The sequence below is a fragment of the Phalacrocorax aristotelis genome, chromosome 3, assembly GCF_949628215.1.
Source record: "Phalacrocorax aristotelis chromosome 3, bGulAri2.1, whole genome shotgun sequence".
NCBI lineage: Eukaryota > Metazoa > Chordata > Aves > Suliformes > Phalacrocoracidae > Phalacrocorax > Phalacrocorax aristotelis.
In genome coordinates this window covers 106314193-106342192 of record NC_134278.1, presented here as the reverse complement: position 1 = coordinate 106342192, position 28000 = coordinate 106314193, and the positions used below count along the sequence as shown (strand labels likewise).

Below are 28000 nucleotides of genomic sequence, written 5' to 3'. Positions count from 1 at the left end.
ACTTCCACCCTCAAGAGCAGGATTAAATAGCTGCCTTTTTGTAATATAATATACAGTTTTACACTATTAGCCATATGCTGGAGTAATTTCTACTACATCTTTTCACAAAGGTAGTGTAACGCTTCTTATTGACATATGACCAAGATTTTAAGCCAGTTGCAAACTAAAATAATTTTCAGTGTTTGTTAAAGTACATGAACTAATACAGACCTGATCTGAAATCTCCAAACGCTTTATGCCTACCACAAAAACACGTTTCTTTTTTTTCTTTCTTTCATATTTGGCAATTTTGGGTATCAGATCATATTTTTATTGTGCTTCTGATGTACACATGCTCCATACATGCTCACTCAATCTTTGAAGAGCAGCATTCACTGAGACCTATGTACAACCCACATGCCATTACCGATTTCTCTTATGGCAGAGCAGCCACATGCACCCCTGAGAATTTCATTAAGTCATGCTCTTTGTCCCAGCCAAGAAGCATGGTAAGAATGCAAAAATAGAGGTTAAGCTATTAGATTCATTTTGACCATCACTTCTTACAGGACAGTGAAGGAAGACACTATACCTGTTCAGTCATTTGAGATTTAAAATAGAAGAATTACTACCAAAGAGGTAAATTACAGAAGGGGAAAGCTTCTCTCACAAGGTGTTTCCCCTCTATAGCTCCTACATGTAGATTTTGAGAGGGGTAGGAATTGGCTCTCCAAAACTGGAAAATCCAATGTGTCTCATGCTCTCAATCATACATGAGGCTAGCTGCCTTTACTCTTCCCTATGTTACAAGGCCACACTAAGACTGATGTAAGTTCAGTGAAACAAACTCCTACAACACACTACTCTTCTATTTATTAAAAAAACCATGACATTTCTCTGGTAGTCAGATCATTTTTTGAATCTTAAACAGGCACCTTTCTGCTTGGCATCTTCCAGTTGTCCAAGATACATAATTTGAGGCAACGAGAAAAAGCAAGCAGTCTAAGAAATAAAGATTTTCTCTAGAAAAGACTATGTATTGTTCATCTGTTTGTTGGTTACATCTACTGCTAAAGTGTAATCTACGCTTCTCTCCAAACACTAGAGGCTTGCACAGTAACTGAAATACTCAATCCACACCCATGCCTACTAAGAAACTTCTAACAAAATAGTTTGATACAGTGAGAGATGGTGGCTTTTCCCTGTTTTCACATCTTCATGTCTACGTGGAATCCGTAGAAAGAAGCAGATCGTATTTCATGCAGGAATTTGGTTTTGAAAAAGCAGCTTGATAATTTGCAATTTGTATCTAGAATTGCATGTATCAGTAAGTCTTCCTTACAAAGTAATCTAATTATCTCTTGGAGGGCTCTGATTACCTATTCTCCCTCTTGACCACAGAAGCTATAAATGAATCCTGGATAATATATTTGGAGAAAGATAACTGTCACAAACCCTGTTTCTTTTACTTATCCTTAAACAACTGCAGCTGGACACTCAGCAAAGTGAAGTTTTTTTTTTTACACGCTCGCAAGAACATACCTGCCAAAGCATGTTTAAGATACTTTATTGCCTTAGGCATATAGCTGATCTCCCAGCAAAATCTGAATGTTGCATTTAAAAGCTAACTATCCTTGCCTAAGAGCACATTGAGAACATCTCAACTCTTTGTGGTTTTTTAATACTAGCAAACTTTCTATTTGAAAATCTTGGATAATGCAAGAGCACCCATTTCTGGACCCTCCAGCATCACTGGAAATGGAAAAGGGAACCACATCTGAGAGAAGCGGACAGCTCTCAAAGATATGAAAGGTTTTGCTTTGGAAACAAGCATCCATTTCTTCTCTGTGACATGCTAGTATCCTTTCCTGTCTGCCAGTGGTATTTCTTACTAGATGCTACACATCCAAGGGAACAAAGACACAGTATGTATTTGTGATAAAATAAAAATTGGTTCTTAGCTATAACTCCCCACTTGAGACTAATATTGGTGAAATGGTTTCTCAGTACAGCTATCCCCAGGCCTGTGTTAAATAAAACAGAGGATCTTAAAGCAAAAGTTCTCTGCAGAGATTCACATTCTTTCAATTTCAGTTAATTAGAAAGCCTTAGGGAGGGGAAAAAAAAGAAAGCCCGCACACCAGCCCAAAGACAACAGGCTGGTGTAGGGAAACATATCCTTTGATTAAAAACCCACCAAAATTCCACTGATGATGGTTTAGCCTGCAGCGGTACCATATGACTGTCAGTGTTCATCTACTGCTTCGGCATTTTGACAATTCTTGTTCTATTACATCAAGTAGAAGTTAAACCAACATAATCTATTTTACTGGAGGAGATAAACAAGCTTAATAATCTTCCTCCCTGAAGAGAAAAAGTTTGTGTCTTTTGAGGAGTCAACATTGGTCCCCAGATGTTCTATAGCAATGCTGGAGGAGGAACTCTTGCCCAGCAATGCTAGTGCTTCTCTCCTCACATACCGCTTCTTACTGTCTTTTTATTTAGATGATGGTAGGTTTTATCCCGAAAGTTGATCATTGTTCTTCAGAGTCTTAAGTCCATCTCACCATGTTTTAGGTGAAACAGGGGTTCTAACTAGCATCCCAGGACTTCCTCAGTCTTTTTGAGAAGGAGTGATGTGACTGTGTCAAAGATCACTGTGACGTACAAGTTATAATTCAGACAAAACATACAGGCAGTTTGCTGCAAGTGGGCTACAAAAGAAGCAAACTCCACAGCTTGGTGATTACAAATCTGCCTATAAGCTTAGGCAGTGGTAAGAACTAAAAAGAGGAAATGTTTTTATGTACGAATTAAGTAATATATACACACACTCTAACACATAAAATCAAAAAGGAGGAGTTCAAAGAATAGGACACAATTACCTTGTTTGCAATCAAAAGGCAAACTAGATTAATGGACATTCATTCTGTTCTGCCCTTGGTAGCAGAGGACACTGCAAGATATTGGTGGTAGCTCTTCCGTTTTGGATTCTCAGGAACGAAACAACACTTATCAGATGAGTCCCTTATCACTTGCATTTCAAGGAGGTTTAAGCAAAGACATTCAGTATTGTTTTGAGCATAGATTCATAGTTGTTTGTGGATTTACAGAATTTTGGGATGCCGTTTCAGGCCCTTTTTGCTTCATCCTTCCTAATTAAGTAAGTTCAGAATGTAGAAAAAGCTTTTTCCAATTTTATAAAAAAATCTAGGTGCCTCTTATTCACAGGCTCACTTTCGTTTCACTTTACATTGATTTCATAATAAAGCAACTTGAACAGACTGACTTTCATCTTTCAAGCACCTCTAACTTAACAATGAAACCTGGGAACGCATGTCTTGAAACTTGCACTCTAACAACTGCAAGCTCTACTTTTTTCTCTCCATTGCACCCTTCCTAGCACTGTTTTCTGCTCTAAATCAGAAAAAATAGCCACATTTATCAGTCCTAATCCAGTCAGAAAGCAGTAATAGCATTTCAACCAACTTCTCTTTGTTAAACACATAACCTTTAACGTTTATGAAACCACAACTAACTTAGTATATTTAACACTTACCTTCACAAAGACATTGGAACAATTTCTTGAACTATATAAGAAGTGTAATTAGGCCACTTCTGATTCAGCTGAAACCTTGCTCTGTGTGGCTTGTCTTATGGTAACATGTATTAGTCAAATAATACCAGTCCAGTCCTTCCATTAAAATTATAACTTTTAGCTAAGTTCCACTTCCCTAATAAGAGATCATGTTTTCCTTATTCACATAAGTGAATCTGAAAGACAGGAAACATCTTAACACATGCATTGTAGCTTACTGCTTAGTAAGATTTAACTTGCTTAAAACAGATAGGCTACACTATCCTTTGTATATACAAATTTATAAAATACTAGGAAAAAATACAATCACAGTTCCTGACATTGCATTAGGAAACACTGTCAAGTTGCAATAACATTTTAGTATTCTACCACACTACACAGAAAAACACAGAACTTTAAATCAAACACTTCTGATGTCTTCAATTAACATTTTTCAAAAAGCTGCACCAAACACTAAGCGTTTGCAGATTGCATCTGTTTTCAGTCTGTAGTGGCTGGCAAAAGCAAGCAAAAAATTTTGGACTGCTACAGGAGGAAGGTCTTCCTTGTTCTGCCACTGCACAACCACCACCGAGAGACTGCCTTTGGTAAGCTGTTTAACTTCTCTGTATGCCCTTCTGTGTGAAATGGAAGTGAGCCTTTCACCTTCACAAAATACTTTGAAAGCTAAAAAGCATTGTCTGGGTGGTAAAGTGTTTAGGAATTAGTGCAGCTTAACCATCCTATACAAAATAAAACAATTCTTGGAAATTACTATCTTGTTACTAACAGGTGAGTATCAGGGTTGTGAAGGACTCCATGTTAAGTCTAAATGGCATTTAAAGCAAACTGCCAAATTTAAACAGCTGGCTATTGTATAATTATTTCTTTTGGACAGGTAGGTTTGGTTTTTTCTTTTCCCTCCAGTGGTTTCACAGTCACTCAAAGTAAAGACAATTCTGTTCAGAAATATGAAGCATGCTATTTAAAAACACACGATTCAGCAGGTTCTATCAAGGATAAACTATCCTGATCTTTCTCATTATTTTTAGCCACTTGTACTACTCATGCTCTATTTGAAGCATGCATTGAAGCTTGTACTTTTTTGTTTATTAGCTAAAAATATTAAAGCCATATTAAGCTCTGAACATGTATCTTCCAAAAGCAATAACTGTAGTTATTTAAGGGAAAAAATAGTGATTTTAAGGATGTTTTGTTTTTCTGAAGACCTGCAAACCTAACAGTTTCCGTGGTGAAGATTATTTGCAATCTCAATGCCTTCCTCCATTTTTAACATCTCCTGTATCCACTGAAACTTACTCTGTCTTGACTGAAACTTTTTAGCTATGGAGTTAAACAGGATAAATATGGCTTAGATTTATATATCCGGAAGAAATTAAAGCAATTACAAGTACTTTTAAAACACAGTTTTAAAACAGTCTTCTCCAGGCTACAGCAGAAAAAAAGTAATTAGTCTCTGCTCAATCTTCAGTTGCATTTTAATATTTTCTATTTTGAGTTTGGTTTGTTTGAGGGTTTTTTTTGTTTTGTTTTTAATCAGCTCTGCTGTCATAAGTAAGATCTGGGAAAATTTCTAAAAAAATGGTTAAATATCTGGTAGAGATAGAGTATATACACAATCTCTATTAATATACACCAAGAAAAACAGTGCCAGTTACAAGCTGTGCAGATGCAACAAAAAGCAGCTGTTGTTTTCCTTGTTTCTTCACCACACGGTCACAAGAAAGAAGACAACACTAAGACAGAGTTGATGCATTTTTTCAGCTTGTCAGGTATGTCTCTCACTCTTTGTAGCCTAATCATACATACCCACTTCCTCCTGATTGGCACAAAAATTTAATTTACTGTTTAGATCCCATACTCTGGTTTCCAGCACTACACTCAGCAGATGTGAATTTTCTGAACAGCAATGCATGAAACAATTGACATTAGTTGTACTTCTCACCAAGAAATGCTTAAGAGTTTATGAAATAAAAGCTCAAGCAATTTTGGCCTTAGCTAACTAGCTTAGCTTGGACATGCCCTCACAGGGAAGTTACTTTCCATTTCTGAACTCCTACCAAAATCCCATACACAACTTGCTTCTAACTTTGAGAAAAATTCCATGCTGGAATAGCCATAACCAAGAAGCTACCTGTGTTGGTTTGAGGAAAGTTGGCATGAGTTGCACAAGGGCATGAGGTGAGAGGAAAAAGTCAAGTATGTGATTACCTGCAAGGAGATCTGCTTCCCTCCATGTTAACCTAGACTAGATGCACACTGACTCAGCTTGTATTTGACTGTCTTCAAAGACAATGTTTGTGATCTAAAACCTGCTCCAAGCTACTGGCTGTCACATTAAACCAAATCTAAACAAAGAGCTTCCTATGCAGGGCCTTGAGATTATTTGGTGGATTAACACACAAAAGTCACCCATCAGTACCACACACAGATGCAAGCACGCCCAAGGTAACAGATGGCATACACAGAAGTTATCCCTCTCCCCAGTTGTAGCCTACCGTGCCTTTATCCTGAAGGCACATCATCAGAGTGCAGACGTCACCTGTTGCTTGATGGTTCACTAGCACCATGGCTTCATCTTCTGATACTGCTTTAACATCATCACCCCATTCCACTACTATTAAAACAAATAAATAAAAAGGTAAATTTTTACAATGACCACATGGAAATTTTTCTATCAACAAAACAAAAAACCCAGAGACCCCACACCCAGACAATTACAATAAAGAAACCTACATGCTACATGTCAATTTAAATTGGCACATAGCATAAGATAGGAATATTAGCAAGATCATTCTTCCAAGCAGAGGGTATCCAGCTTTGTTTTAAATTGCATGCACAGAATAAGAACAAAACAAAACTACCCTACCAGAACATATGCAGAGATTGATCTTTTTGTGTCATTACACCATTCTATATTTAGTGTCCCAAAATTACATAAGCTTTTGACCTAGCTTTCAAATTCAACTGTCTCACCTCATTAGATTTTAAAAAAAATTTAAAAATCATGTTGTCAGAAATGGTCCTTTGGGGTGGTGTAGGTTTGGTGTTCTTTGTTTTGTGGGTTTTTTGTTTTGTTTTGTTTTTTTTAAAACTTAGCAAGTTTGTTTCATTTCTACACTACTATTATTAAACTACTCCAGTAAAAGCAAACCAAAAAACTTGTAGTTGGATCACTAGGTTTAAAATGCTATATTAAACAAACTCAGTAATTCGAATCTAAACAAGTTAGCTATAGGCAAGAAAGTGGGTTCAGAAAATGCTGCTCAGATGACAGAAACTACAAGTCATTATTTTGTAGACCAGACACCAGATAACTCCAGTGGCAAGAATGATGTCAGGAGGAAACTACAGCTGTTGATCATCCCACATTTGCTCTGACTAGGAAAAATATGCTGAGGTAAGGAAAAGGAGTTAAAATTGCTATCATCACAAAGTAACTAAATGCAGAACGAGAAGAGTGCCTCCCAAAGAACACAGAATGGAAAATGAGAAAAAGTCTGTCATAAACTAAAGACCAGAATACATCTAATGCTGTTATTGGGGCAAAGAGACAAGCGAGTAGAGTCTGGCCCTCTTCAAAAGCAGGGATGGTTACTGCAATGCAGGGTAAAGGGAAAGGATGGGCAGGCAGAGTAGCTTTATGAAGTTCAAAAAGGAAAAGTAAGATGCATTGCCCAAGTGTGTAGGATATGATTATTTTTCTGTGTTTGTTCACTATCTTAGGTGGTTCTTACTGGCTATTATTTTCATTTCTGACATCAAAGGAAATATTTCACCTCCACTACTGAATCTTTAGTGCTGTTATTAACAATTCTCATCACAGGGCAATTAATTACTTTACTACTATCTGTCTTTAAGCAGTGCTTTAACTGATGCAAAAGCAATAGGCTGCACACTGAAGACAAGAAGCAATAATCCGTGCATAGCTTCCCTGTATTTGCAGTAATCAATTATCATCACACCTTTGAAAACTGCCACTTCGGTTACTTTCTCATGGCTCCCAAATCAATACTGAATTGAGACTTGAACACAAAGTAAAAACATAAAATGCTGTATTGGTCACAAGTAGATAGAGTCAGACTAGAGATACAAAGGTGGGGAGGACTATTCATTCCATAATGTTCAACTTCCTTCCTTTTCCCCGGGCAGGCTAGGCACAGAACCTTTCTTATTTTTCTCAACATGAACTTGGAAGATCTCCTTTATCCTTCCTCCTTCATTACATGCAAAGACCCTCCGACATCCTCCCTAACCCCACAGAAGTCAGAAAACACCTGGATGTGGCATAGTTGACCATGCACTTTTGTTATCAAGTATTTCACATATCTAGCTATGGTAGTACCCCACAAGGCAAGAAACTCAGATTAAAGGAGAACTGTTTTAAAGGAAAATTAATCAACTGCGTACTGATTTTGAAATTATGACTTCAGTGTCTTTATTAAGCAGCCAATATACAATGATCTTACTGAACTGTGGCTTTCCGAAAGTAATAAAAAGTACTAAATACATTAAGCATCTGCAAAATAAGGTTTCTCACAAGTAGGTAATTATCTCCAAATAAAATTATTTCTAGATCACTCAGAAGAAAAAATGGATTACGCGACTATAGATACTTCCCTGGAACATATCAATTTATACTACTCATCATTTCTACTGTAGAGCAGTTTAAGAAGAAACTATTTTCAGTCTTCAAAAACGTTTCACAGATCTAACTTTCTGAAGGGCTAAAATAAAGTTCATGACTGAAAAATGTAAGCTGTGAGAAGTAGCACACAACTGAAAACAACTGAAGAGGAGAACTTATGAAGCTTAATTTGCTAGAAAAAACCCACACCTTTAGCATAGCAGGTGAAAACTAATGCCTGACTTTGCAACTTTCAGATAGGCTCCAGCCAAAGAAAAACAGGGAAAAAAGCTTCTGTGGTTACCTAGAGTATTTTACCTACTCTTGTTAAATACAAGAGTGTAAAAACACACAACCAGCTTACGATGCACTAACAAGTTTCAGCTGCGTAGTAGTAAAAAGGTGGGCTCTGTTATCCCACTCCAAAGGCAAGGTTAAAAAGAAAAAAAAAAGTTTGATTTAATTCTTTAATTTATTTACTCAATTCATTTTATCTATCAACTGGCCAAGCTAATAGCTCAATTTCTGTGGCTCAGCTGACAGGTGGTAAGTTATTAAGTCACAGTGATTCACCTGGACATCCTCTAGTTTCTTTTCCCCCTGTCATTACTCCTCAAGCAATTAGGCTGTCTCTTGTGCTTAATAACGCCTATAGTCAACTGATCGACCTGATTATCAAGCAGAAAAGAATCAGTTTGTGCAAGTGCTTCACAGCGCATTTCTGGATCGGAAACAGAACAGCAAACCACAAAAGTGTGCAGAAAAAATACTGCCATTGCCACTATTTTTAAAAGAAGAAAATACCCTTCAAATGCCTAGAATTTTAAATTCACCATGTCCCTTTAAACCCGGGGGTGGGGGAATAAAAGCTTTTCTTCAATTTTCTCACTACACTGACATTTTCAAAAGCTGCACCTTTTGCTTTAAGAAATAGTTGTGCTATTACATTCCTCCACTGCAGTTGGAAACATTCAAATCAAAACCTCAGCTGCATGGCAGCAGAACTAGGAACACTGCTTTGCTCAACTGTAACATGACAAAAAACAGTTCAAAGATAAATATTTGCCACTCAGGGGCCTGAAAACCAGCAAACGTTCCTCCACAGCTTCCTTCTATTGCCAGGGCACATTTTATAAGGACACCAGTTCTGTGTCTACGGCCTCACAACAGTTTGATTTCTGCAAATGCAGTTTAAAATAGCAAAACAACATACAGGAAGGAAAGAGCAGGAGACCAGTTTAATGTGTTAATTTGAACTCACAGTAAACTTGGTACCAAGAAAATCTAGTAATCCTGATTAGTAATGAGTCTTTTACCCACAATATTGAGACAGAAATGGCCTAGCTGTAAGAGATACTTCATTTGTGACTTAGTATTGTAAGGAAAAGGCTTCTCCAGGAAAGGATGAAGACAAATTTACTTGCAACTGCATGAGCTGTAAGACAGAAAGATTTATCCTTCTCTTTAAACAAAAAGTCCAAGATGTACACAAGTCTCTAAAACATGAAGAAAATATTTCATATAATGAGCTGCAAACCAGGCCGTTTATGAGCTAATCCTCCCAGAGCTTAAAGAGGAAAATAAAACCAATAAAAGAGGTTTTTCCACGTTTTTACTGAACTATTACACATCTAAACGTAGCTATTGAGAGTCCTCAGAACACCTGGTTGCTTTGTAATCATGTCCTTAACATAACTGTGTGCACATAAGCAATGCTATGAACAAATATGCAAGCACTTTAAATGCACTATGTCATTAGGCTGGGCAAATGACTACTCGGCTAACTAACAATTCAGTAGATTTATTTTATACTTTTAAATATACCTGGCAAGAATGGCAGTCTAGTATTCTGTGCAACTGCCTAGCAATTATTATGAACTACTTCATCTTGCATACTATACTTTAAAACTTCAAAAATGCTCTGAAGTTTTTGACTATCTTGTTTTCATTACAGTTAATAGTTTTACTACAGTGTGTGCCATAAGAATCAGCGTAAGTTTTATTGGCATCTTGACAACTTAAGTTCTAATGAATACCTGGGGCTATTGTCTCAAAATGTATTGAGTTTTAACTTCTTATTTCTCCACTGAATTGGAAAGAAAAAAAGAAAAAAACCAAAGCCTCCTGCCAGAAATTTTAACAGCCATTAGGAAATGGGCAGTGAAGGAACCAGATACAATTCTCATACCAGCATCATCCAAATCTGAAAGCTACCATATTTGCCCCATAAATAAAAAACGTGAAAAGACTAATGCTTCATGGCAAGGTCAGGGAAACTCCTTAGGTGTTCTAATCAATCATTAAAACTCCCAACCCCATAAAATGGCTAAATAAATCACCTGAAAGTTATGATATATGTAAACATATAATTGATTTGGATATCCACTTTATTTGCCATTTAGATTTGAGTATACACACAATATTCACAACTTTCTCTAGAAATTGGAGAAGTTAACTTTTACTCCAGAGCTCCCCACCCCTTAGTTTATTTTTCTCCTGATCACTTGTAATCACTTGCATCCATGAGGCAAGACTTCAAGAAAACCTGTTCCAAGAAGTTGCAAGTTGGCAACACTTAGAACCACACAGTACCACCTTCTGTCAATCACCTGGAAACCTTCAGTAACAAATAAATGGCATTATTAACAGACAGCCTCCTTCGCCTCCTCAGAAGCCACCCTACTTTCTAAAAGAAGAAATGTTCTTCAGTAGTGACTGTAACTCATGACAACCAGGTTTCTATGTTTTAAACATTCCTCCTCATATTCAAGCATTTGTATCTGGCAATTTGCAACCCTGCTTTACTGTTATTCACAAATGGCTGGTCAAAGCATGTTTCAGCAACAGTAGCTATGTACAGTTGTTAACTCATTTGTCTCTCCTTTATAGATGGGATTCTTTGATAGCTGGCATTAAGAAAACCCAGAAGTAATGCAGAGATAAACATTATTTAGCATGCCTAGACTGCATTAAAAAAAAAAGTATAAAGACATGCTAAAGGTGGTTTTTTCCCCTTAAAAAAAGGTTAAATGCATTTGTCTCTGCAAAGTAGTTGCCTACAGTAAAAAGAAGGAAAACAATGGACTAAGCAAATCAGCATACAGTTAATTTTTTTACATTAAGCACGTGTTTTAGGGTTACAAGGTATTTAAGAACACCTATATAAAAGCAGGCACATACTATTGGAAAGAGAAAAATAGCTCTTCCAATCCTACCCTATCCTTCCAAAAGTCATAGAAACCTTCATATATTTTATCTAAGTACACACAAGACATACAGATGATCAATAAAAGTACAATCCAGAAAAGGAGGGAAAGAACATGCATACAACATCACATCTCATTAAACACAGCTTCACTTAACATGTTATCTTTACTAACAAAACTATTGTGTATATTATAACAACATTGAAATTGACATCTTAAGGTTGTAAAAAACAGTTTTGAACAAGGCTTTGATATCAAAAAAGCATTTTTTACAGATAACTTGATTCAGATTTTTATGATGATAAAAAAACTGACCTACACTGACAAATCTTTCCTTTTACTTCCATCAAGAAAAATGTTTATCATAGGCAAGTCAGAAAAGCAGCAGCAGCTGGGGGAGAAAAGCCTGTAAATAAAGGGAGATTGTTCCTACAGTACATGTTAATAAATTAAGGCTGGGTTTAAGATGTCCCAGTCACCATCCTCATTTTTTGTGACAAACCATTTTGCACACCTATGCATTTCATTGCAGAAAACAAGGCACATTTCCATTTGCTTTCAGTTCCATTCTTCTTAGCTTCCACCTTCTCTTTCTGCAATTTACAGACAGATATGTTTTGTAGAGGACTTTGGCAGTTGCAATGACTGCTTTTGAAGACTGACTTAATTTTCCTGGAGTGCATGTTCAAGACCTCATGGGTATGGTTTGCCTGAGTTCTATAATTCTTTGGCACAAGAGATGATGCCTGTGGCTGAAGAGAGGGCTCCTTTTACCCATATGTGACTGAGAATCGATAAAAGTAAAACCTTGGCTCACCTTTAGTGGAGCGAACTCCTTCCATTGACTTCAGTACAGGCAATAGCATTTCAAGAGCTTCACCTCCTTGCAATTATGCTAGGCAAGCAGTTTATGTGATAAGAAAACTTTTAAAGTTAACAAATTCTGTCAGGCTCACTACATATATTTAAGGAATAGTTCCAATATATCTTAAGTCTTACAAGAACATTTTTCACCGGACATACCCTGCACAACTTGCTGGAGGTCTCCAACAGCTATTCAATGCTGCTCCCACGACACTGCTTGAATTGCAGAGTCAAAGTCCCACAGCTCATAGTTCTGATCATCCAAACTGGAACACCAGTTGTATATAGTGGTTACTGCTTCCAAGGAGCGGTACAAGAGACCCAGTGTTCGTAGCCACACAGGCAAATGTGGACCGTGAAATGTGAAGATTGCAACTGATGTCAGCTTTCATTACTATACTGGTAATAAACTGTAGCAGCCAAGAAATAACTCCACTGTCTATTTTGCTGCTTCTATTATTAGAAAAGCAACTGCTAGACTAAAGGATGGGATGGAGTGCTGCAATCCTTTTGAAGTACCTTGAGCTCATGAGTCAGACCACTTGCAGAAAAAGCAAGCTGTACAGTACATTCCTCCCTGGTGACAGATAAAATACATTAAGTATTAACCACCCAGAGGAACATCAATGCATTCATGAACCAATATCCTGATGCTCTAATACCTTACACACTGCAGATGTTATAGTGGCCAGGAAAAAACAGTCCCACAATTCTTTCTCACCATGAAAGGATACTTTTTTTTACATTTTTAACACACTTTGGAAATAAAACATCAGAACAGTAAGTAAAGGTTATTAAGGGATACTGAAATCAGTCAAGGTTGAAAGTTAAAAGCAATCCTAAGAAGTTTCAAAATATGCACAAAAAATACCTACTTAGAAGCACATTGTCATGTCACCAAGGTCCTAAAAAGACAGAAGAATCTGAACCAACAGTAAATATACTTCAGATTAACTGTTATCAGTTCATATTTAAAGCTAATATTCAGTACCATTTTGGTCATTCCTAGTTACAGTGTGGAAAGAAACACTGTCAATCTATGTTCAAAAATGTTTATTTCCGATATCAAATAAAGACAGTCCTGTAAACTTAGTCTTTAAGATGACCGTAAACCAAAAAGAGGTATATAAGCTGAAGATTAACTTTTGCCTTTTGATGGTTAAAAGCTTCTAAACACTCTGGGGATGACCAAAAAACTGTAACGCCCTAAGTGACAGAAGCAAAGAAACATATTTCTATAAAACAAGCATCCAAGAGACTCTGAATAGAAGGATCTCAGCTAAGTTGTTACACAGCACAAAGACAAGATTTGCAGCTTACTAAGACTGTGCAATTTTATGTGGCAAGAAACCTCTTTTGACAATCTCAGGGCCACAGGACCGCTTGTATAACAAGATGTCCCAAGATATTTTGGCCCACAGGTGTCTTATTGCTGCCTAGACAGATACTACAGATTTGAAAATTTTAAGGAGAAGAATTAGGACATACAAGTTTTTTTTTATCAGTTTGCACTTTCTGTTCTTCAACCCCTCTGTCAGAGACAATGATGGAAACACCACAGTCAATCCCTCAATGCAAAGAGGTCCAATGCTTGCCTAAATCGTCCATTTTTGTCATAAAAGGCTGTGGGTCCTACATTTCAGTCTCTATCTGCAAGGATAATTTTTACATGTGAGAAAAGATTCTCACCACTGCAGCAAATGACTTTATATCCTACATCCACAGAACACACTTTCTTTTTTTTTTAAAATGAAAGAGTCAAACTCTTGCAGTTTCACCCATAATACTGATGTTTACTCTTAACAAGGTAGTCCAAAATAAAATTTGCATAAGTTGATATGAGTCTTAAAAGTCCTATTCAGTGTACTGTATATTGAATCGACAGTATTTTAAGTATGGCTACAATGCAAAATACATCTTAAGCTCAAAGAATGCTCTATCTGTAAGATATTATAATTAAAAACATATTGACTTTTCTAGAATTAAAAAGAAAAGTTCCTTTGAAAATGGGAATTTCAGAATACCACACCATTACAACAATTACATGAAGTAGAATGAAGGGTAGATGAAGGTAGAGCAGGGGATGTTTTTCTACCTTAATCTGAGCAAGGCTTTTGACATTGCCTCCCATAACATCCTCATAAGTAAGCTTCGGAAGTTTGGGTTAGATGAGAGGACAGTGAAGTGGACAGAGAACTGGATGAATGGCAGAGCTCAGAGGATCATGATCAATGGCACAGTCTGGTTGGAGGCCTGTCACTACCGGTGTTCCCCAGGGGTCTGTGCTGGGTCCAGTCCTGTTCAACATATTCATCAGTGACTTGGAAGAAGGGACAGAGTGTACTCGATACCAAGCTGGGAGGAGTGGCTGATACGCCAGAAGGCCATGCTGCCATTCAGCAAGACCTGGACAGGCCGGAATGCTGAGCCAAGGGGAACCTGATGAAATTCAACAAGAGCAAGCGTAGGGTCCTGCACCTGGGCAGGAACAACCTCCCACACCGGTACAGGTTGGGGGCTGACTTACTGGAAAGCAGCTCTGCTGAGAAGGACCTGGGAGTGCTGGTGAACAGCAGGCTGGCCATGAGCCAGCAATGTGCCCTTGTGCCCAAGAAGGCCAACGTATCCCGGGGTGCATTAAAAGGAGTGTGGCCAGCAGGTCAAGGGAGGTTATCCTGCCCCTCTACTCTGCACTAGTGAGGCCACATCTGGAGTACTGTGTCCAGTTTTGGGCCCTCCAGGTTAAGAAGGACAGGGAACTGCTTGAGTAAGTCCAGCGGAGAGCTACCAAGATGATCAGGGGACTGGAGCATCTCCCTTATGAGCAAAGGCTGAGAGACCTGGGTTTGTTCAGCCTGGAGAAGAGAAGACTGAGGGGGGACCTTATCAATGCTTATAAATATCTAAAGCGTGGGTGTCAAGAGGATGGGGCCAAACTCTTTCCAGTGGTGCCCAATGACAGGACAAGGGTCAATGGGCACAAGCTGGAACACAGGAAGTTCCACCTCAATATGAGGAAAAACTTCGTTATTTTGAGGGTGACAGAGCAGTGGAACAGGCTGCCCAGGGAGGCCGTGGAGTCTCCTTCCCTGGAAATATTCAAAACCCACCTGGACACGGTCCTGTGCACCCTGCTGTAAGTGTACCTGCGCAAGCAGGGGGGTGGGATGAGATGATCTCCAGGGGTCCCTTCTAACCCCTACCATTCTGTGATTCTCTCATTCAAGCCTGTTTCTCTTTGTAAAACGTTAAGCACTACAGAAGAGCATTGAGAAGAGGAAAGAGTGTTTATTTCCTCTGATCAAAGAAACACACCAGTGCAGCTGGGTAACTAAAAAAGTGCTACAAATACAGAGCTTGCTACTATTGTTACCCTTATCACCCTTTCAAGAACAGTTGGCTGCAGGTCTGTATTTTTAATAACTTGAACTCGGCAGGCTACTACAGTACTTTACCCACACTCATCTGCCCCATCACTACTGCTGAGCAACTAACCAAGCAGGATCAGAACTGATAAACAGGGTCTGACACAAACACTGACAGATAGGAACAACTCAATAAGAGCGACATGGCTTCCTTCCCCCCCCCTTAAAAATTACAGGTATCTTCACAAAAATTCCCATCAGGAGGTGGAAAAGTGGTTCCCTCCTGACTTCAAGTCAGAAAGAGTTAGAGACAAGCCTCCCCTCTATATACGTATATGTGAAAAGAATGAGAAATAAAATGGAGGAAAGGGGAAAAGTAATTTAGAGCACAAAAAAGGCATAAGGTATTCTGAAATTCAGTATGTCAACACTAGGACTTGAGCTTTAAGAAGGAAAGCTGTAGGAGAGAAAACCGTCACCTCCAGCAGCACAAAGTCCAGCTGGAGGCCAGTTACTAGGGGTATACCCCAGCATTGATACTGGGACCAGTACTGTTTAGCATCCTCATTAGCAGTCTGAACAACAGGACAGAGTGCATCCTCAGCAAGTTTGCAGCAAGTCTGTAGACAACGTGCAAGCGGGAGGAGTGGCTGATATGCCATCTGGTCGTGCTGCCGTTCAGCGGGATGAGGACAGGCTGGAGAAATGAGCCAAGAGGAACCTCAGGGAGTTCAACAAGGGGAAGTGCCTAGTCCCACACCAGGGGAGTGGCTTTACAGAAAAGGCCATGGGGTCCTGCTGGAGAAGCTGACCATGAGCCAGAAATGCATGCTCATAGCATAGGGCAAACAGTAACCTGGGCTTCATTAGGAAAAGCATTGCCAGCATGTAGAGGGAGGTGGTCATTCCCCTCTGCTCAGCACTTGGGGGGCCACAGCTGGAGCACGGGGTCCAGTACTGGGCTCCGCAGTACAATGTAAGATGCAGACTTACTGGAGTGAATCCAACAAAGGGCCACTAAGATAATCAAGGGACCAGAGCATCTTTCATACAATGAGGTGCTGAGGGAGCTGGGACTGTTCAGCCTGGAGAAGAAAAAGCTCGGGGGGGGGGAATCTTGCCCATGTGTACCTGATGGGGGTACAGGGAGAGGAGTAAAGAAGACTTAGCTAGACTCTTTCCTGCAGTATCCAGTGACAGATTGAGAGGCAACAGGCATAGATTGATATACAGGATATCCCACTTCAACACAAGGGGGGAAAAAAACAAAACAAAAAAACATTTTTACTCTAAGTGTGATCAAACACTGGCATAGGTTGCACAGTGAGGTTCTGGAGTGTCCATCCTTGGAGATATTCAAAACCTGACCGGACATGGACCGGGGCAATCTGCTCCAACTGACCTTGCTTTGAGCTGGTGGTTCAACTATATGAGCCTCAGAGGTCCCTTCCAGCCTAAACAATTCTGTGATTCTGTGATCTACAATCTGACACCAGGAGGTAAAACACAGCGTTAACAGAATTCTTACTCAGTGGATACCTCCAACTACAACAAAACCTACAATTTTATCCTGCGGCATGAAAAGGAGCAGCCTTTACAGTCACAAAGCACCTCTTGCAAATATAAACTGGCAAGGTTTTTCTGCCTTACTGCTGCAGAACTGCAGCAAAGACATAAATATGAAGGATAGTTCAATCTTTAATATGGAAGAAGCAAAGTATGATTCACCTGGGATCAAACTCAGGCAAAAAAGTGGGACCAGTAATGAACACTACAAACTTGAGGCAACAATGCATTTTAGCCAGAATAAGCCATTCTGTTCACTGCTATGAAGCCTTGAGATCTTCATCTATGTCTTTATCTGTACCTTTAGCTACATTAAAAAACATTATGGCAAACTGAACTACTCTATTGAGCCTGTTTTGTCTGCATGTCAAACATGAAGCATGAAAGCAGCTACATTGAAATTGAGCTACTTTTAGTTACTCAAACACCAACACATTCAAATTGCTACTTAATACTCAGATGTAGCTACTGACACCTACTTAAACCCAAAACTTAAAGCTTAGAGTAGTAACAAGCAAACAAAAAACCCCGACATGTAAAGTGGGAAAACCCCAGTTATTTCCCCTACTATCTTTATTCAGGATATTTCATATTTTTCCTAATTTGGGCAAGCTGCTCCAATACTTGAAAAACAAACATCATGTGAGCATCTGTGCTGGTCACAAGAAGAGGAGGGGGCAAGCCAACACAATCAGACCTATCAGAAGACGGAATGATGGGGAAGCAAGCACCAGTTGGACCAGAATGAATCCTTATGGACTGTGGTCTGTTACACTGGAAGACCTGCTGGGCAAGTCCAGTCAGCCCCACCTGTGAAGCATAACCAGCACAAGTCACCTAAGTCATCTTCAAAATTGCTATGATTTTCTTTCTTAAAACAAACAAACAAACTTGTTAGGCATGTTGTGGTCTTTTGGGCACAGCAAGCGTAGAGTGTTGTTGTTTTGAAGGATGTTAGGACACATTAAAAACATGCAATCCCTCACTCTTCTCCTTTTCCCTGTAAGCTTAAGTTCAAAAGAGAAAGATAAACATCCTCATTATAAAAATTTTGTAGCTATGTACCACAGACACTACAGAACCACTGTTTAGGCAGGGACAGAGTGACAGCTCTTTGATTTTTAGTGGGCTTTGCATTTGTTTGGGGAAAGCAAATTAAAGAAAACATTTTCTCCCTAAAAGAGCACTCTGAAAGCACACCCTTTGTCACAGTTAAAAGTACTGCATCGTAACAATAACCTGAGCCGTCTTTGCAGAGTCAACTCTCTAGGGAGCAGAATCTACCCAGAGGCAGTATCGCAAATTACAATACTATTACTACAGTTTCCTTTTGAGTCACTGGCAATGGTATGCATTACTAATTTGATCCTGTGGCTTGTCTTCCCAGATGTGAAATTCCCTGTGATGGCAAAGAGTCATTCATGAGGTACTTCACTTCCCTCAACTGTTAAGGTGGCTCAGAAAGTACAGCTCCCATATCACACAGCCTTAAAAAGCTAACAGATACAGGACAAGAACAGATCTTCCCAGTCAGATTCCAGGGGAGACAATGACCACAGAATATACCCAGGTCATGGCCCTAAGTAAAAGGATACTTTTCAGATTGAGTATTCAACACCAAAAACCAGTATATCCAACTGTGTGAAAAATCCCATTAGGGTAACGGTCCATGCAAAGCAAATTACTTGTCAAATAGCAGTCCTGTTTCCTCCACAGAGAGGACTACCCTCTTTCAAAGCAGAGGGAATGGTAGAAACCTGCTTTACAGCCTCAGCTGTTAACTCTGAGAATCTTGATGCAAACTAGTTAGTTGGCCTAGTACAAGCTAGCTAAAACAAACCAATAATCAACAGGACCACAGCATCCCACAGTTTCCATTCAACTGTTCAGCTGCTTATGCAGAGCTGCACACTGCAACACCACAGGACTTTCTATTACGAATCAAACTTTCTTCTTTATATGACAAAAATAGAGCCTGCACTGTGTAGCCCAGAAATTAATACTGGGGAACTGGACAAAGAGTCCACTGAAAAAAAATTCACCCATAGGACAGAAGCAAGCCTTCAATTAAATAATTAGGGAAAAGATGTAATTCTGTTTCAAGAAGGAAATAAGACACCAGCAGAGTCTGATGGCTACAAAGAAATAAAAAATCATCTATCATCATAAACAGCTAAATAGGTGGATGTAACCCACACTACCTTTTTTGCTTTTGCTTTTGAAGTGGACAAATTTGAGTCCTTACTGATTCTGGACATCAATACATAAGACTTGAAGGAACTCGTTACAAAAAGTTTAAGTATATTCTCTGGTAACTGTTGAACTGCCCAAAATGAACTCCTGATAAAGACTACTCAAAATTTTCACTGTTATTTAAGAGGGAGCAAGCTCTATTACAACAAAACATTGCAAAAATTGCTGTTTGGCTTCTATCTCTTCCCCCCCCCCCGCAGTGAGGTATTTGGAAAGCCACAGTTCTAGCCATACAGAAGATTCTGCTCCCACTTAATCCAGATTTCCAAGTCAGTCCAGTTAAAAGTATGGCTTTAAAGAGCAAGTAACTGGTGGCATATAGCAATGAACCTGACCAGGAAAAGATGGCCATTTCCTGTCCTTTTAAGATTTGTAGATTGCAAGCTTCCTATATAATTTCAAGGAAACCAGATAATCTAGAAGCTTTTCAGATGTTTTTTCCCAAAAACACAGCTGCAGAAATAAGACGACATATTCAGCAATCTTACAACAAATACCCCAAGGCCATGGAATATTAAGTCTTTCTGGGGACAGCAGAAGAGGCCAATGGAATTTAGTTACTACCTACTGCATAAGGGACTGGAGAGGCTAGCTAGCAATGAAAAGACATGAGTTGGAAGTCCCATTTCCATTTTTAACTGCAAGTTTTAAGTTACTCTATATTTTGGTACCATAAACTTTTCAGAGCACTATACAAGGTAGAAGACATGCAGAATGCAGAAAACTGGCACTGGGTTGCATAAAGTAGAGCAATTTCTCATAGGAAATTGATAAAGCACTTTATTCTGGTGCACTTTTATCAAAGCTAGAGAGGTAAATAATCAAGGGTTTTCTGGTATCCATGAAATTCTCTCAAGTGCCTTGAGGTTTATCAAATACAGGAATGAGAAAACTGTAATAGGGCTGGAAGTGAGTAAACATTACTTTTCCTTCAAACAAGATGAGGAACTTGCCTAAAACTCCAAGTGAGAGTTTGCATTCATCTCTCCCTACATACCAAGCCTAATTAAATAGCATGGTGAAAAGGCTTGATCAGCCCCCAAGCATTGAACTACTTAGCTCTAGAACTGCACCACCTAGACTGGGCACAGGCAAGGGTTACAGCCAAAAGGGTACATATCAGGAAAAGCTGCCAGAGTGACTACAGGTAAGAACTAAGTGTATGCTTTTCCGAGGATGTGCCGGGTTAAAAAAAAAACATAATTACACTACTGAGTAAGGAAACCATTTTCCTCATGTTCAGATCCAATTAGGCCCAGAAAAACATGTTTTTCCATATAGTCTTTAAATAAGTCATATTGGTTTAAAAAAAAACAAAACAACAAAACACCAAACAAAAAACCTCACATGTTTATCAATCTTCCTCCTAACAGAAGCGATCTGCATGACTTTAATGACTGGCTGAAGGTTCAGATCAGGACTATTACTGGACAACAAGATTCCAAGTATGGTAAGACCACCCCTATATCCCAGCTCTGATCACTACCTTCTCCTTATCCAAATCAAGTTCAGTTACCTCTTCATATTCTTCAGTTCTTGTCTAAGTTACTACAAAATGCTGTTGATGCTTTCTCATTATACAGCTGTTTTTCAGCCCAGCTGATACAGTACAAAACCACCACATAAAAGCAGTGCTGTACGTATTTGGAAAACCCTTTACTTTTAGATTATCCCTGTCTCTATATCTGTGTTTAAATTATCTCTGGCCTACACAGGAAAGGCAAAAGGCCATTCTGTGCATTTATTTACTGTCTCCCTACAGTGACCTCAGAACTGAGGAGCTTGTCTCTACTTGAAGGACATTGACCATTTAAACCTCTTCAACTCAGTCAACTCTGAGCTCCTGAATGACCGTAAGAACAAAAATACATATTCAAACAGTGTATTTTGAGATTGCAGAAGTAGCATAATCTAAAAATCAATATCCTCAAGCAATAGAACTGGCTACTAACCAAACAGCTGCAGCACTATTCTCTCCTCCCCCCATACACCTCTGCATTATCCTCCAGTTCCAGTGGGTTAGCATTGCCATATACCACAAAACAGAACCAAGCCATTGGATATTTTCAAGTTGCAGTGTGGCAGGGAAAACTTAATAATGAAAGGTATGCAAAGAATCAAAAAAATAACTGGACACAGATGCAAGGAAGCAGAAGGACAAACATTTTAAAAGAAGCCTTAAATGTTTGCGCCATTAGGTTTCAAGGACTTTATTAAACCTCTCACCCACGCTACAGTCTTCACGACAAAGAAGTTATAACACGAACAAGAACTGTAAAAATGTTTCCCCCTGGACTTTTGAGATACTGTGTTCATTTTTTTTCAAATAATGGATTTTATAAAGACCAGGGGGAAAATGATGTTCAGCTATCACAAATTTAATCAAAATAATTTAATCATAAAATAGTAAGAATCTAATGATGCAGATTAACATAACAGCAAATTCCTATATTCAGTTTTACATTTCTGCTTATACAAGTCCCATTATTAAAACAAGAAGCCACAGTAAGTTTGAAAAGTGTGCTGGAATTAGCATAACAATAATTCTAGCTGGGAACTTAAGCTAGTACTTTTGTTGGTATGACACTGCAAAAGATTCAAGCCAACAAAGAATCTTACCATATTTAAATTTACCCCAGGTTATCCCATACCAGTTCAGCAACTCTTAATTCTTAAAGAGTATGGCCACATTTCAGGTTGCTGGTAAGCAGAAGTCCATCATCATAAAACCAGAAGTGAGGCCTTCAGTGGTACGCTCAGGCTATCACAAATGAAGTAATTAGCAGGAAAAAGCAGCCTCCTCATTAGACTGATTATTCTAGCTGATGTACCTCAAAGCAGCAGCAGAAAGTTTACTGTTCCTAATTTAAAAAAAAAGTTTAGGTCTCTGGCATCTGTTACTATTACAGAGCAAATAACCCTCTTACACCTGCTGACAATTACAAAAAAATACCTTGGATTTGTGGCTGACAGTCTTACTGGGAGGTTCAGTAGTGTTTTTTACTGACATAAAATGGTCAGACTCGGTACAAACAAATTTATTCAAACGTTCTGAATGGCTGGCTCCAATAGCTACCCTTCATCCTTAGCACACAGACTAATATTCAATGCACCTTTCAATGAAATACCCAGGTCCTAATTTTGAAATATGCTGCTGCAATGACAGTAATTGAGGCATCTTGTCCGTTCTCTCTTCTCCCTCCCCTAATTAAAAAAAAAAAATCCACATCTCAGATCAAAAAGTTTTTCTATACATTGGGAACAAATGGTAAAAATGACAGCAGACAAAAGCTAGGGGAACAACAACAAAAAAAAAAAAACCCGAAACAAACCAAAAAACCACCCAGATATCAGAGTACTTCAGTTAAAAACAGTACTTCACTGCAGAGCAGTTTCTCTGAAGAGCACCTGTAAAGAGGTTTAACAACAGAGTTGTGAAAGAGACTGTGGAAATGGACTTCTCCATCTCAAATACAGCAAGCCTGCCACAAATGCAAGACGACATTACAAATCTCAAAATTCCACTTTACAATTAAATGATTAATGTGAATAGTCCTAAGTCTGTGGGTAGCAATAGGCACTGTAAGCACTTTATATGCAACTTGTAGTGATCTGTGGCTACAAGTGCCTTGGCTTACTCATGAAGCACTTGCCAAAAGTGTTACAAATGACTCTTTCCTCAGACAAAAAAAAACTAGGCAAAAATAAATTTATTCGGGCTACAAAAGTCTAGCACTTCCACAGAGTAAGAGCTTTGGTCAATATACTTCAAACATCTAATCTACCTATCCAACTAAATCCTGCGTACTTTGCTCAAAGAAACCCTGCCTCAAAGCAAACCCAGTGAGTGATCAGACACTCAGATTTACCATGCTCTTTTTGCAAAGTATCAGGAAAGGGTGGTAATGGGACTGGAAAAGGAAGGCGCAGGACACCTGCTACACTCCTTTCTTCACCACAGCAGCCACCCAAATAACCCTTAGCCTTCCTACAGTGACACACAGCAATGCAACTCGGGGCTACATGAACTCAGCTCTGCATTTTAGCTTGTAAGATTTAGTAGGCTGCTAAAACAGTCACAAAGAATGTAAGCAATAAAGGGCGGGGGGGGAGGGGGGAGGGCATGTTTCAAGATTTTCTCCCTCTGAAATGGATAACAAAGTGCTTCTCCAGCCTGTAAAAATCTTGTCAAACTCCAGAAGCCCAAGTTAGTCATCAAATGATCTTTAAACACATCCAAGACAATAGAAGTACCCAGGCAAGGGCCTTTCTGTTGTCACATTCCCCTCCTACATTACTAGGTTAGAAAACCGAAGTATTAAGTTTGATGATACAAATAGAAGAGTTTCAAATACAAAAAATATTTATCTGTTTGTTTTCATGTAACCCACTACATGCAAGAGGCTTGGCAGACATTTATATTAACTCTACCTGCATCTGAAAGCATTTTTACAAATGTAAACTGAACTTCATAGGTCCTTCATGTTATTATATTGGCATATACACAGGTTACAGTTATATTTATTTCTAGGGAAAGCTGTTGCTAGGAGGAACGACAATTAATTTTATGCCCGAGACAAGCACAGGAAATAAAAACGGATATGAAAGAAGAATGCATTTGGAAAGGAAACTGGCAGTTACCAGAGTTGGAGTTTTGCCAGGCCATCTATGTATATTTGTGCGTACCAAAACAGAACAGGTTCAGGTACAAAACTCGAGAGGACACATTTCTAATGTAACGCCTCCACGACGGTAGAGAACCCTTCTTGACAGACCCTCATGCTGCCTACCACCCACACCGTTGCTCTCTCCCATGTCTCCCCAAATACACTCAAATATACCTCGAGCCTCATGTTTCTACATGTCCCTGGGTCAGATTCATAACTGATTTTTTCTTTGTCTCTGCCCCGCCTACAGTAATCTGAGCATCACTGCTCTTTCCTGAGTTTCAGTCAGGTTGATGCCCTTCCAGTCCTCCTTTTAGGAGGCCACGCCAACTCCTGTTTATATACAGAGTAGAAAGTCTTAAAACCACAATACTTTAAGTTCTTTTACCACCTTATCCTTTTTCCTAATATTAAGACTAAACAGTTATCTGCATATGCCTTTTGGATCTAAAAGGCTATGATAAGCAAGGGGGACTAAACATCATCTAAAGGAAAGGATGCTGCTTCATACACTGTCTGCCACTGCCAGATTAGCATGTTGCTCCAGAAGCAGCAGGAGCCAAAGCCTGGTTTGCCAAAAACTTGTTGTCTAACCTCCTTCTCCTCAACAGGCTGGACAAGACATGCCGCACTGTGGCAAACCCAAAACCATTAACGCACTGGTTGGACATGCAGCTGATGTCCAACAAGACATACGATGGCCAAATCTGCCTGCACTACCCTCAGCTGAGGCACTAACTTAGGTGTCTCTCTCCTCCACTCAGCTGCCAATTTCCACCAAACTTGTGAGAACACCATTATGTCTGAAATCTGAACCATCTGGTCAATTGCAGATAGATTGCCAAGGAGGCAAATCAGAAGTGTGGGAGGGGTGAGAGAAAGAATAGCTGTTAAACAAGTAGCTTAATCCCATTGGGGAACTATGCTTAAACCAGTCACATTTATCTACATAGGTAATAAAACATCCAAGTCACCAAATTACATTAAAATAGTGTTCAATGGCCCACCCTAAACACCACACTCAAACTTAACGGATGTTTAAATTATCCAAACCCACTTATTCTTAATATTAATGGGTTTCTTTCCCCAGTTCTGGCAAGCAAACACAGACAGTACAGACTTTCACAGAAACTGCACATGGTTGTAACTCTGGGGTGCTAGAAAACAAATGGAAGTAAACTAAAAAACCCTCAGACAAAACCTCCTTTTTGCCACCGAAAAACCACACACACAAGCACTCACACCATTGTCCTAATGAATCAACTTTCCAGAACCTATGCCCTCCCAAAGAGCAGCAACGCTGGCCCTTGCTCTTAGAATACCATTTCTATTTTTAGTTCTATGTAAGTGAAGAGCAATAATAAAGTTATTAATCTTTCCCCTCCCCCTTTCCTTAAATTACAAAACTGAGGTGAATCTCTAAGCTGGTTTAAACTATAAGACTTCTTAAATAGGGACAATACCTTACCTTTTAGAACCACAAGGTTTAAACAGGAAGTTTTCAGGTTATGTTGTACGACTCAAAAGAAGTAACACCATTGACGCTATCTTGCAAAGTCAGTATTTATGAAAAGACTAAGTATTTATGAAAAAAAACAAACAAAACCCCCAAGCACTGCTGACTTTTAGTGTCATTGGAAAGTAGAAGATTAAAGTCCCCTTCTTTTTTACACAGAGGCAAGGAGATTGCATCTCTTCTACTCTATTCTGCCCAGGAAAGAGAATCACTGAGTTGTCCAATTCAGTTCCAATTCAAGTTCAGCTGTGAATGAAATTGTTCTGATCTGATTTCAGCTTACACTAATGAAGCTCTTGGCCCTCTTAGAGTCCCTTCTTACCTCTTCAATAGCTTTTAAACAACAGACAAAACCAGCAAAGCGCAAAGTTGAACCACTGATATTTTTAATATTATTCTCCGTCTTGTTCTTTACAGATTTTATAACATAATGTATAGCTGTGCACCGAGCCAAAACTTCCTGTAAGCAATCCACTGATACTAATCTCTTTCCTAAACTGCTAATTTACTTAAATGTTTATTATTTTGGACTGTTCCTCTCTGAACAACTTCTGCATTTTGTTGGCTATTCATACAGCTTAAGTACTTTTGAAGTTCTTTACAACTGTCTTTGGAGCCGACAAACTCAAACAGTATGCATACAAAGCAGGGACCCCACTGCTAAGCTTTCATCAAAATGAACACTTGTCTTTTTATTCCTTTATCAACCAGTTTTCACTTTATGATAACCCATTGTTCTCACCCTACACTTAGTTTTCTTCTCTAAAGGAACTTTGCAGAAAGCACTTTTCCAGTCTAAACAACACTAACCAGTTAACAAAATCGTAAGAGAAGGTGAAGAAGTCTACTTCAGTGACACTTTATGCATGTACTACTGCTGCACAGGACTGCTCTCTTGAATTGCGGCCACAAGCACTAACTAGTTCAACAGATACATTAAAGCTGATACTGTCACCAAAAGACACAGTTCCTTCCTCTTTTCCTTTGCTATTTGTACCCACCACCTTCTTTCACCACACCCGCAAAATGAACTGGGTTAGGGACTGTGTTTTACAAGTCACCCAGAGAGAAAAAAAAAAAAGGCGGGTGGGGTGGATAGTTTTAGTGGAGATCAGGGCTGTGATCCAGATCACCACACAATCATTAAAATATCTGGCCAATAAAACTGAAGCAGTGATGGTAGGATGAGTCTGAAAGGCTGGGACTGGCTTTCTTCAGTAGCACTCCCTGCTTGAAATGCTTGTGGGTGAAGAGATAAAAAAAAATTAAAAAAAAATTACAGCCTCATACGCAGAATCCCTCATTGGTGTCACAGAACATTTTTAGCAATGTAAACATATTAACTTTATTTATTTCAGTAACTGCATATACAAATGGCTGGACTATTACCTCAAATGTGGTGTGGTGACGGCAACAGCAGCGCAATTACATGGCTACACAATCCCACATTTAACATGTCATCTTAAGCATTAGAGTTCATATTCCACTGTAATAAACTTGAGCAGATTACATATCTTGAAGCTGTATTTTGGCTCAGTTCACACTGGAAAGTTACACCGCTAAGTAAATCCTTTATGGAATATAAGCTAACTACCCTGTCTAATTAAGGTTGCACAACTCTTCCATTTTTAAGATCCTGTTTTCAGTGGCTTAAAACCTTGCCAAACTAACCTTTGGCAAGATTTCTCTATCCCTCACACACATCTGACAGAGAAAGGGAAAATGGTATATTCTGTTCATCTGTTTGAGTTTCTTTCTAAAACAGTAATTTCCCGAAACAAAATGGCAGAGAAAATAGGTTTTATCCACATTAAACATTCCATATTTTTCTCCAGTTTTCTTGAAAAGCTCTAAAACCTCTATGCTTTAGAACAGCTACATTAAATGAGAATAAGAAATTGCGTCTCTGACTTAAAGACATCATCTCCGACATGTTCCAATATAGATGCATCACACTGTCAAAGTGGAAAAAAAAATTCCTCCTTCATGCCCTCTGCAAAGAATTTCTGGACAAATAATTTAACTCCCTAAGATTTTGCTTCTCCAAATCAGAGCTGGACAAAGCTTTTCTGTAATTATTTCACATGGTTCCTAAAAGCCTACCATCAAGAAAAAGCAGAAGAAAAGGTACACAGAATAGGGGCACATCTCTCAGGTATTCTTAGTCATATCCTTTCAGGCACTCAACCAGCAACAAAGAGAGAAGTAAGATGACTAGCGCAAATAGGTACTCTAAAAACAAAGGCCCAGAACTACTATGAGGGATGAAAACACATCCTAAAAATAGCAAACTCAGCCATAACCAGGAATAGAGCCCAGAATTCCCTAAACTTTGTCTTCCTTTGACTGTTAGCATGTA

At 38.9% G+C, this 28000-nt stretch overlaps 1 protein-coding gene across 3 annotated transcripts in view; it reads right to left on the bottom strand.

Annotated features, from left to right (window-relative positions):
* Positions 1 to 28000, bottom strand: part of LPGAT1 (lysophosphatidylglycerol acyltransferase 1) — a 66544-nt gene that overhangs the window by 31242 nt on the left and 7302 nt on the right. For all 3 annotated transcript variants that reach the window (XM_075088960.1, XM_075088959.1, XM_075088961.1), the window contains exon 4: positions 6076 to 6194. In XM_075088960.1, coding sequence (XP_074945061.1) covers positions 6076 to 6194 — 119 coding nt within the window. The remainder of the gene's footprint in view (positions 1 to 6075; positions 6195 to 28000) is intronic.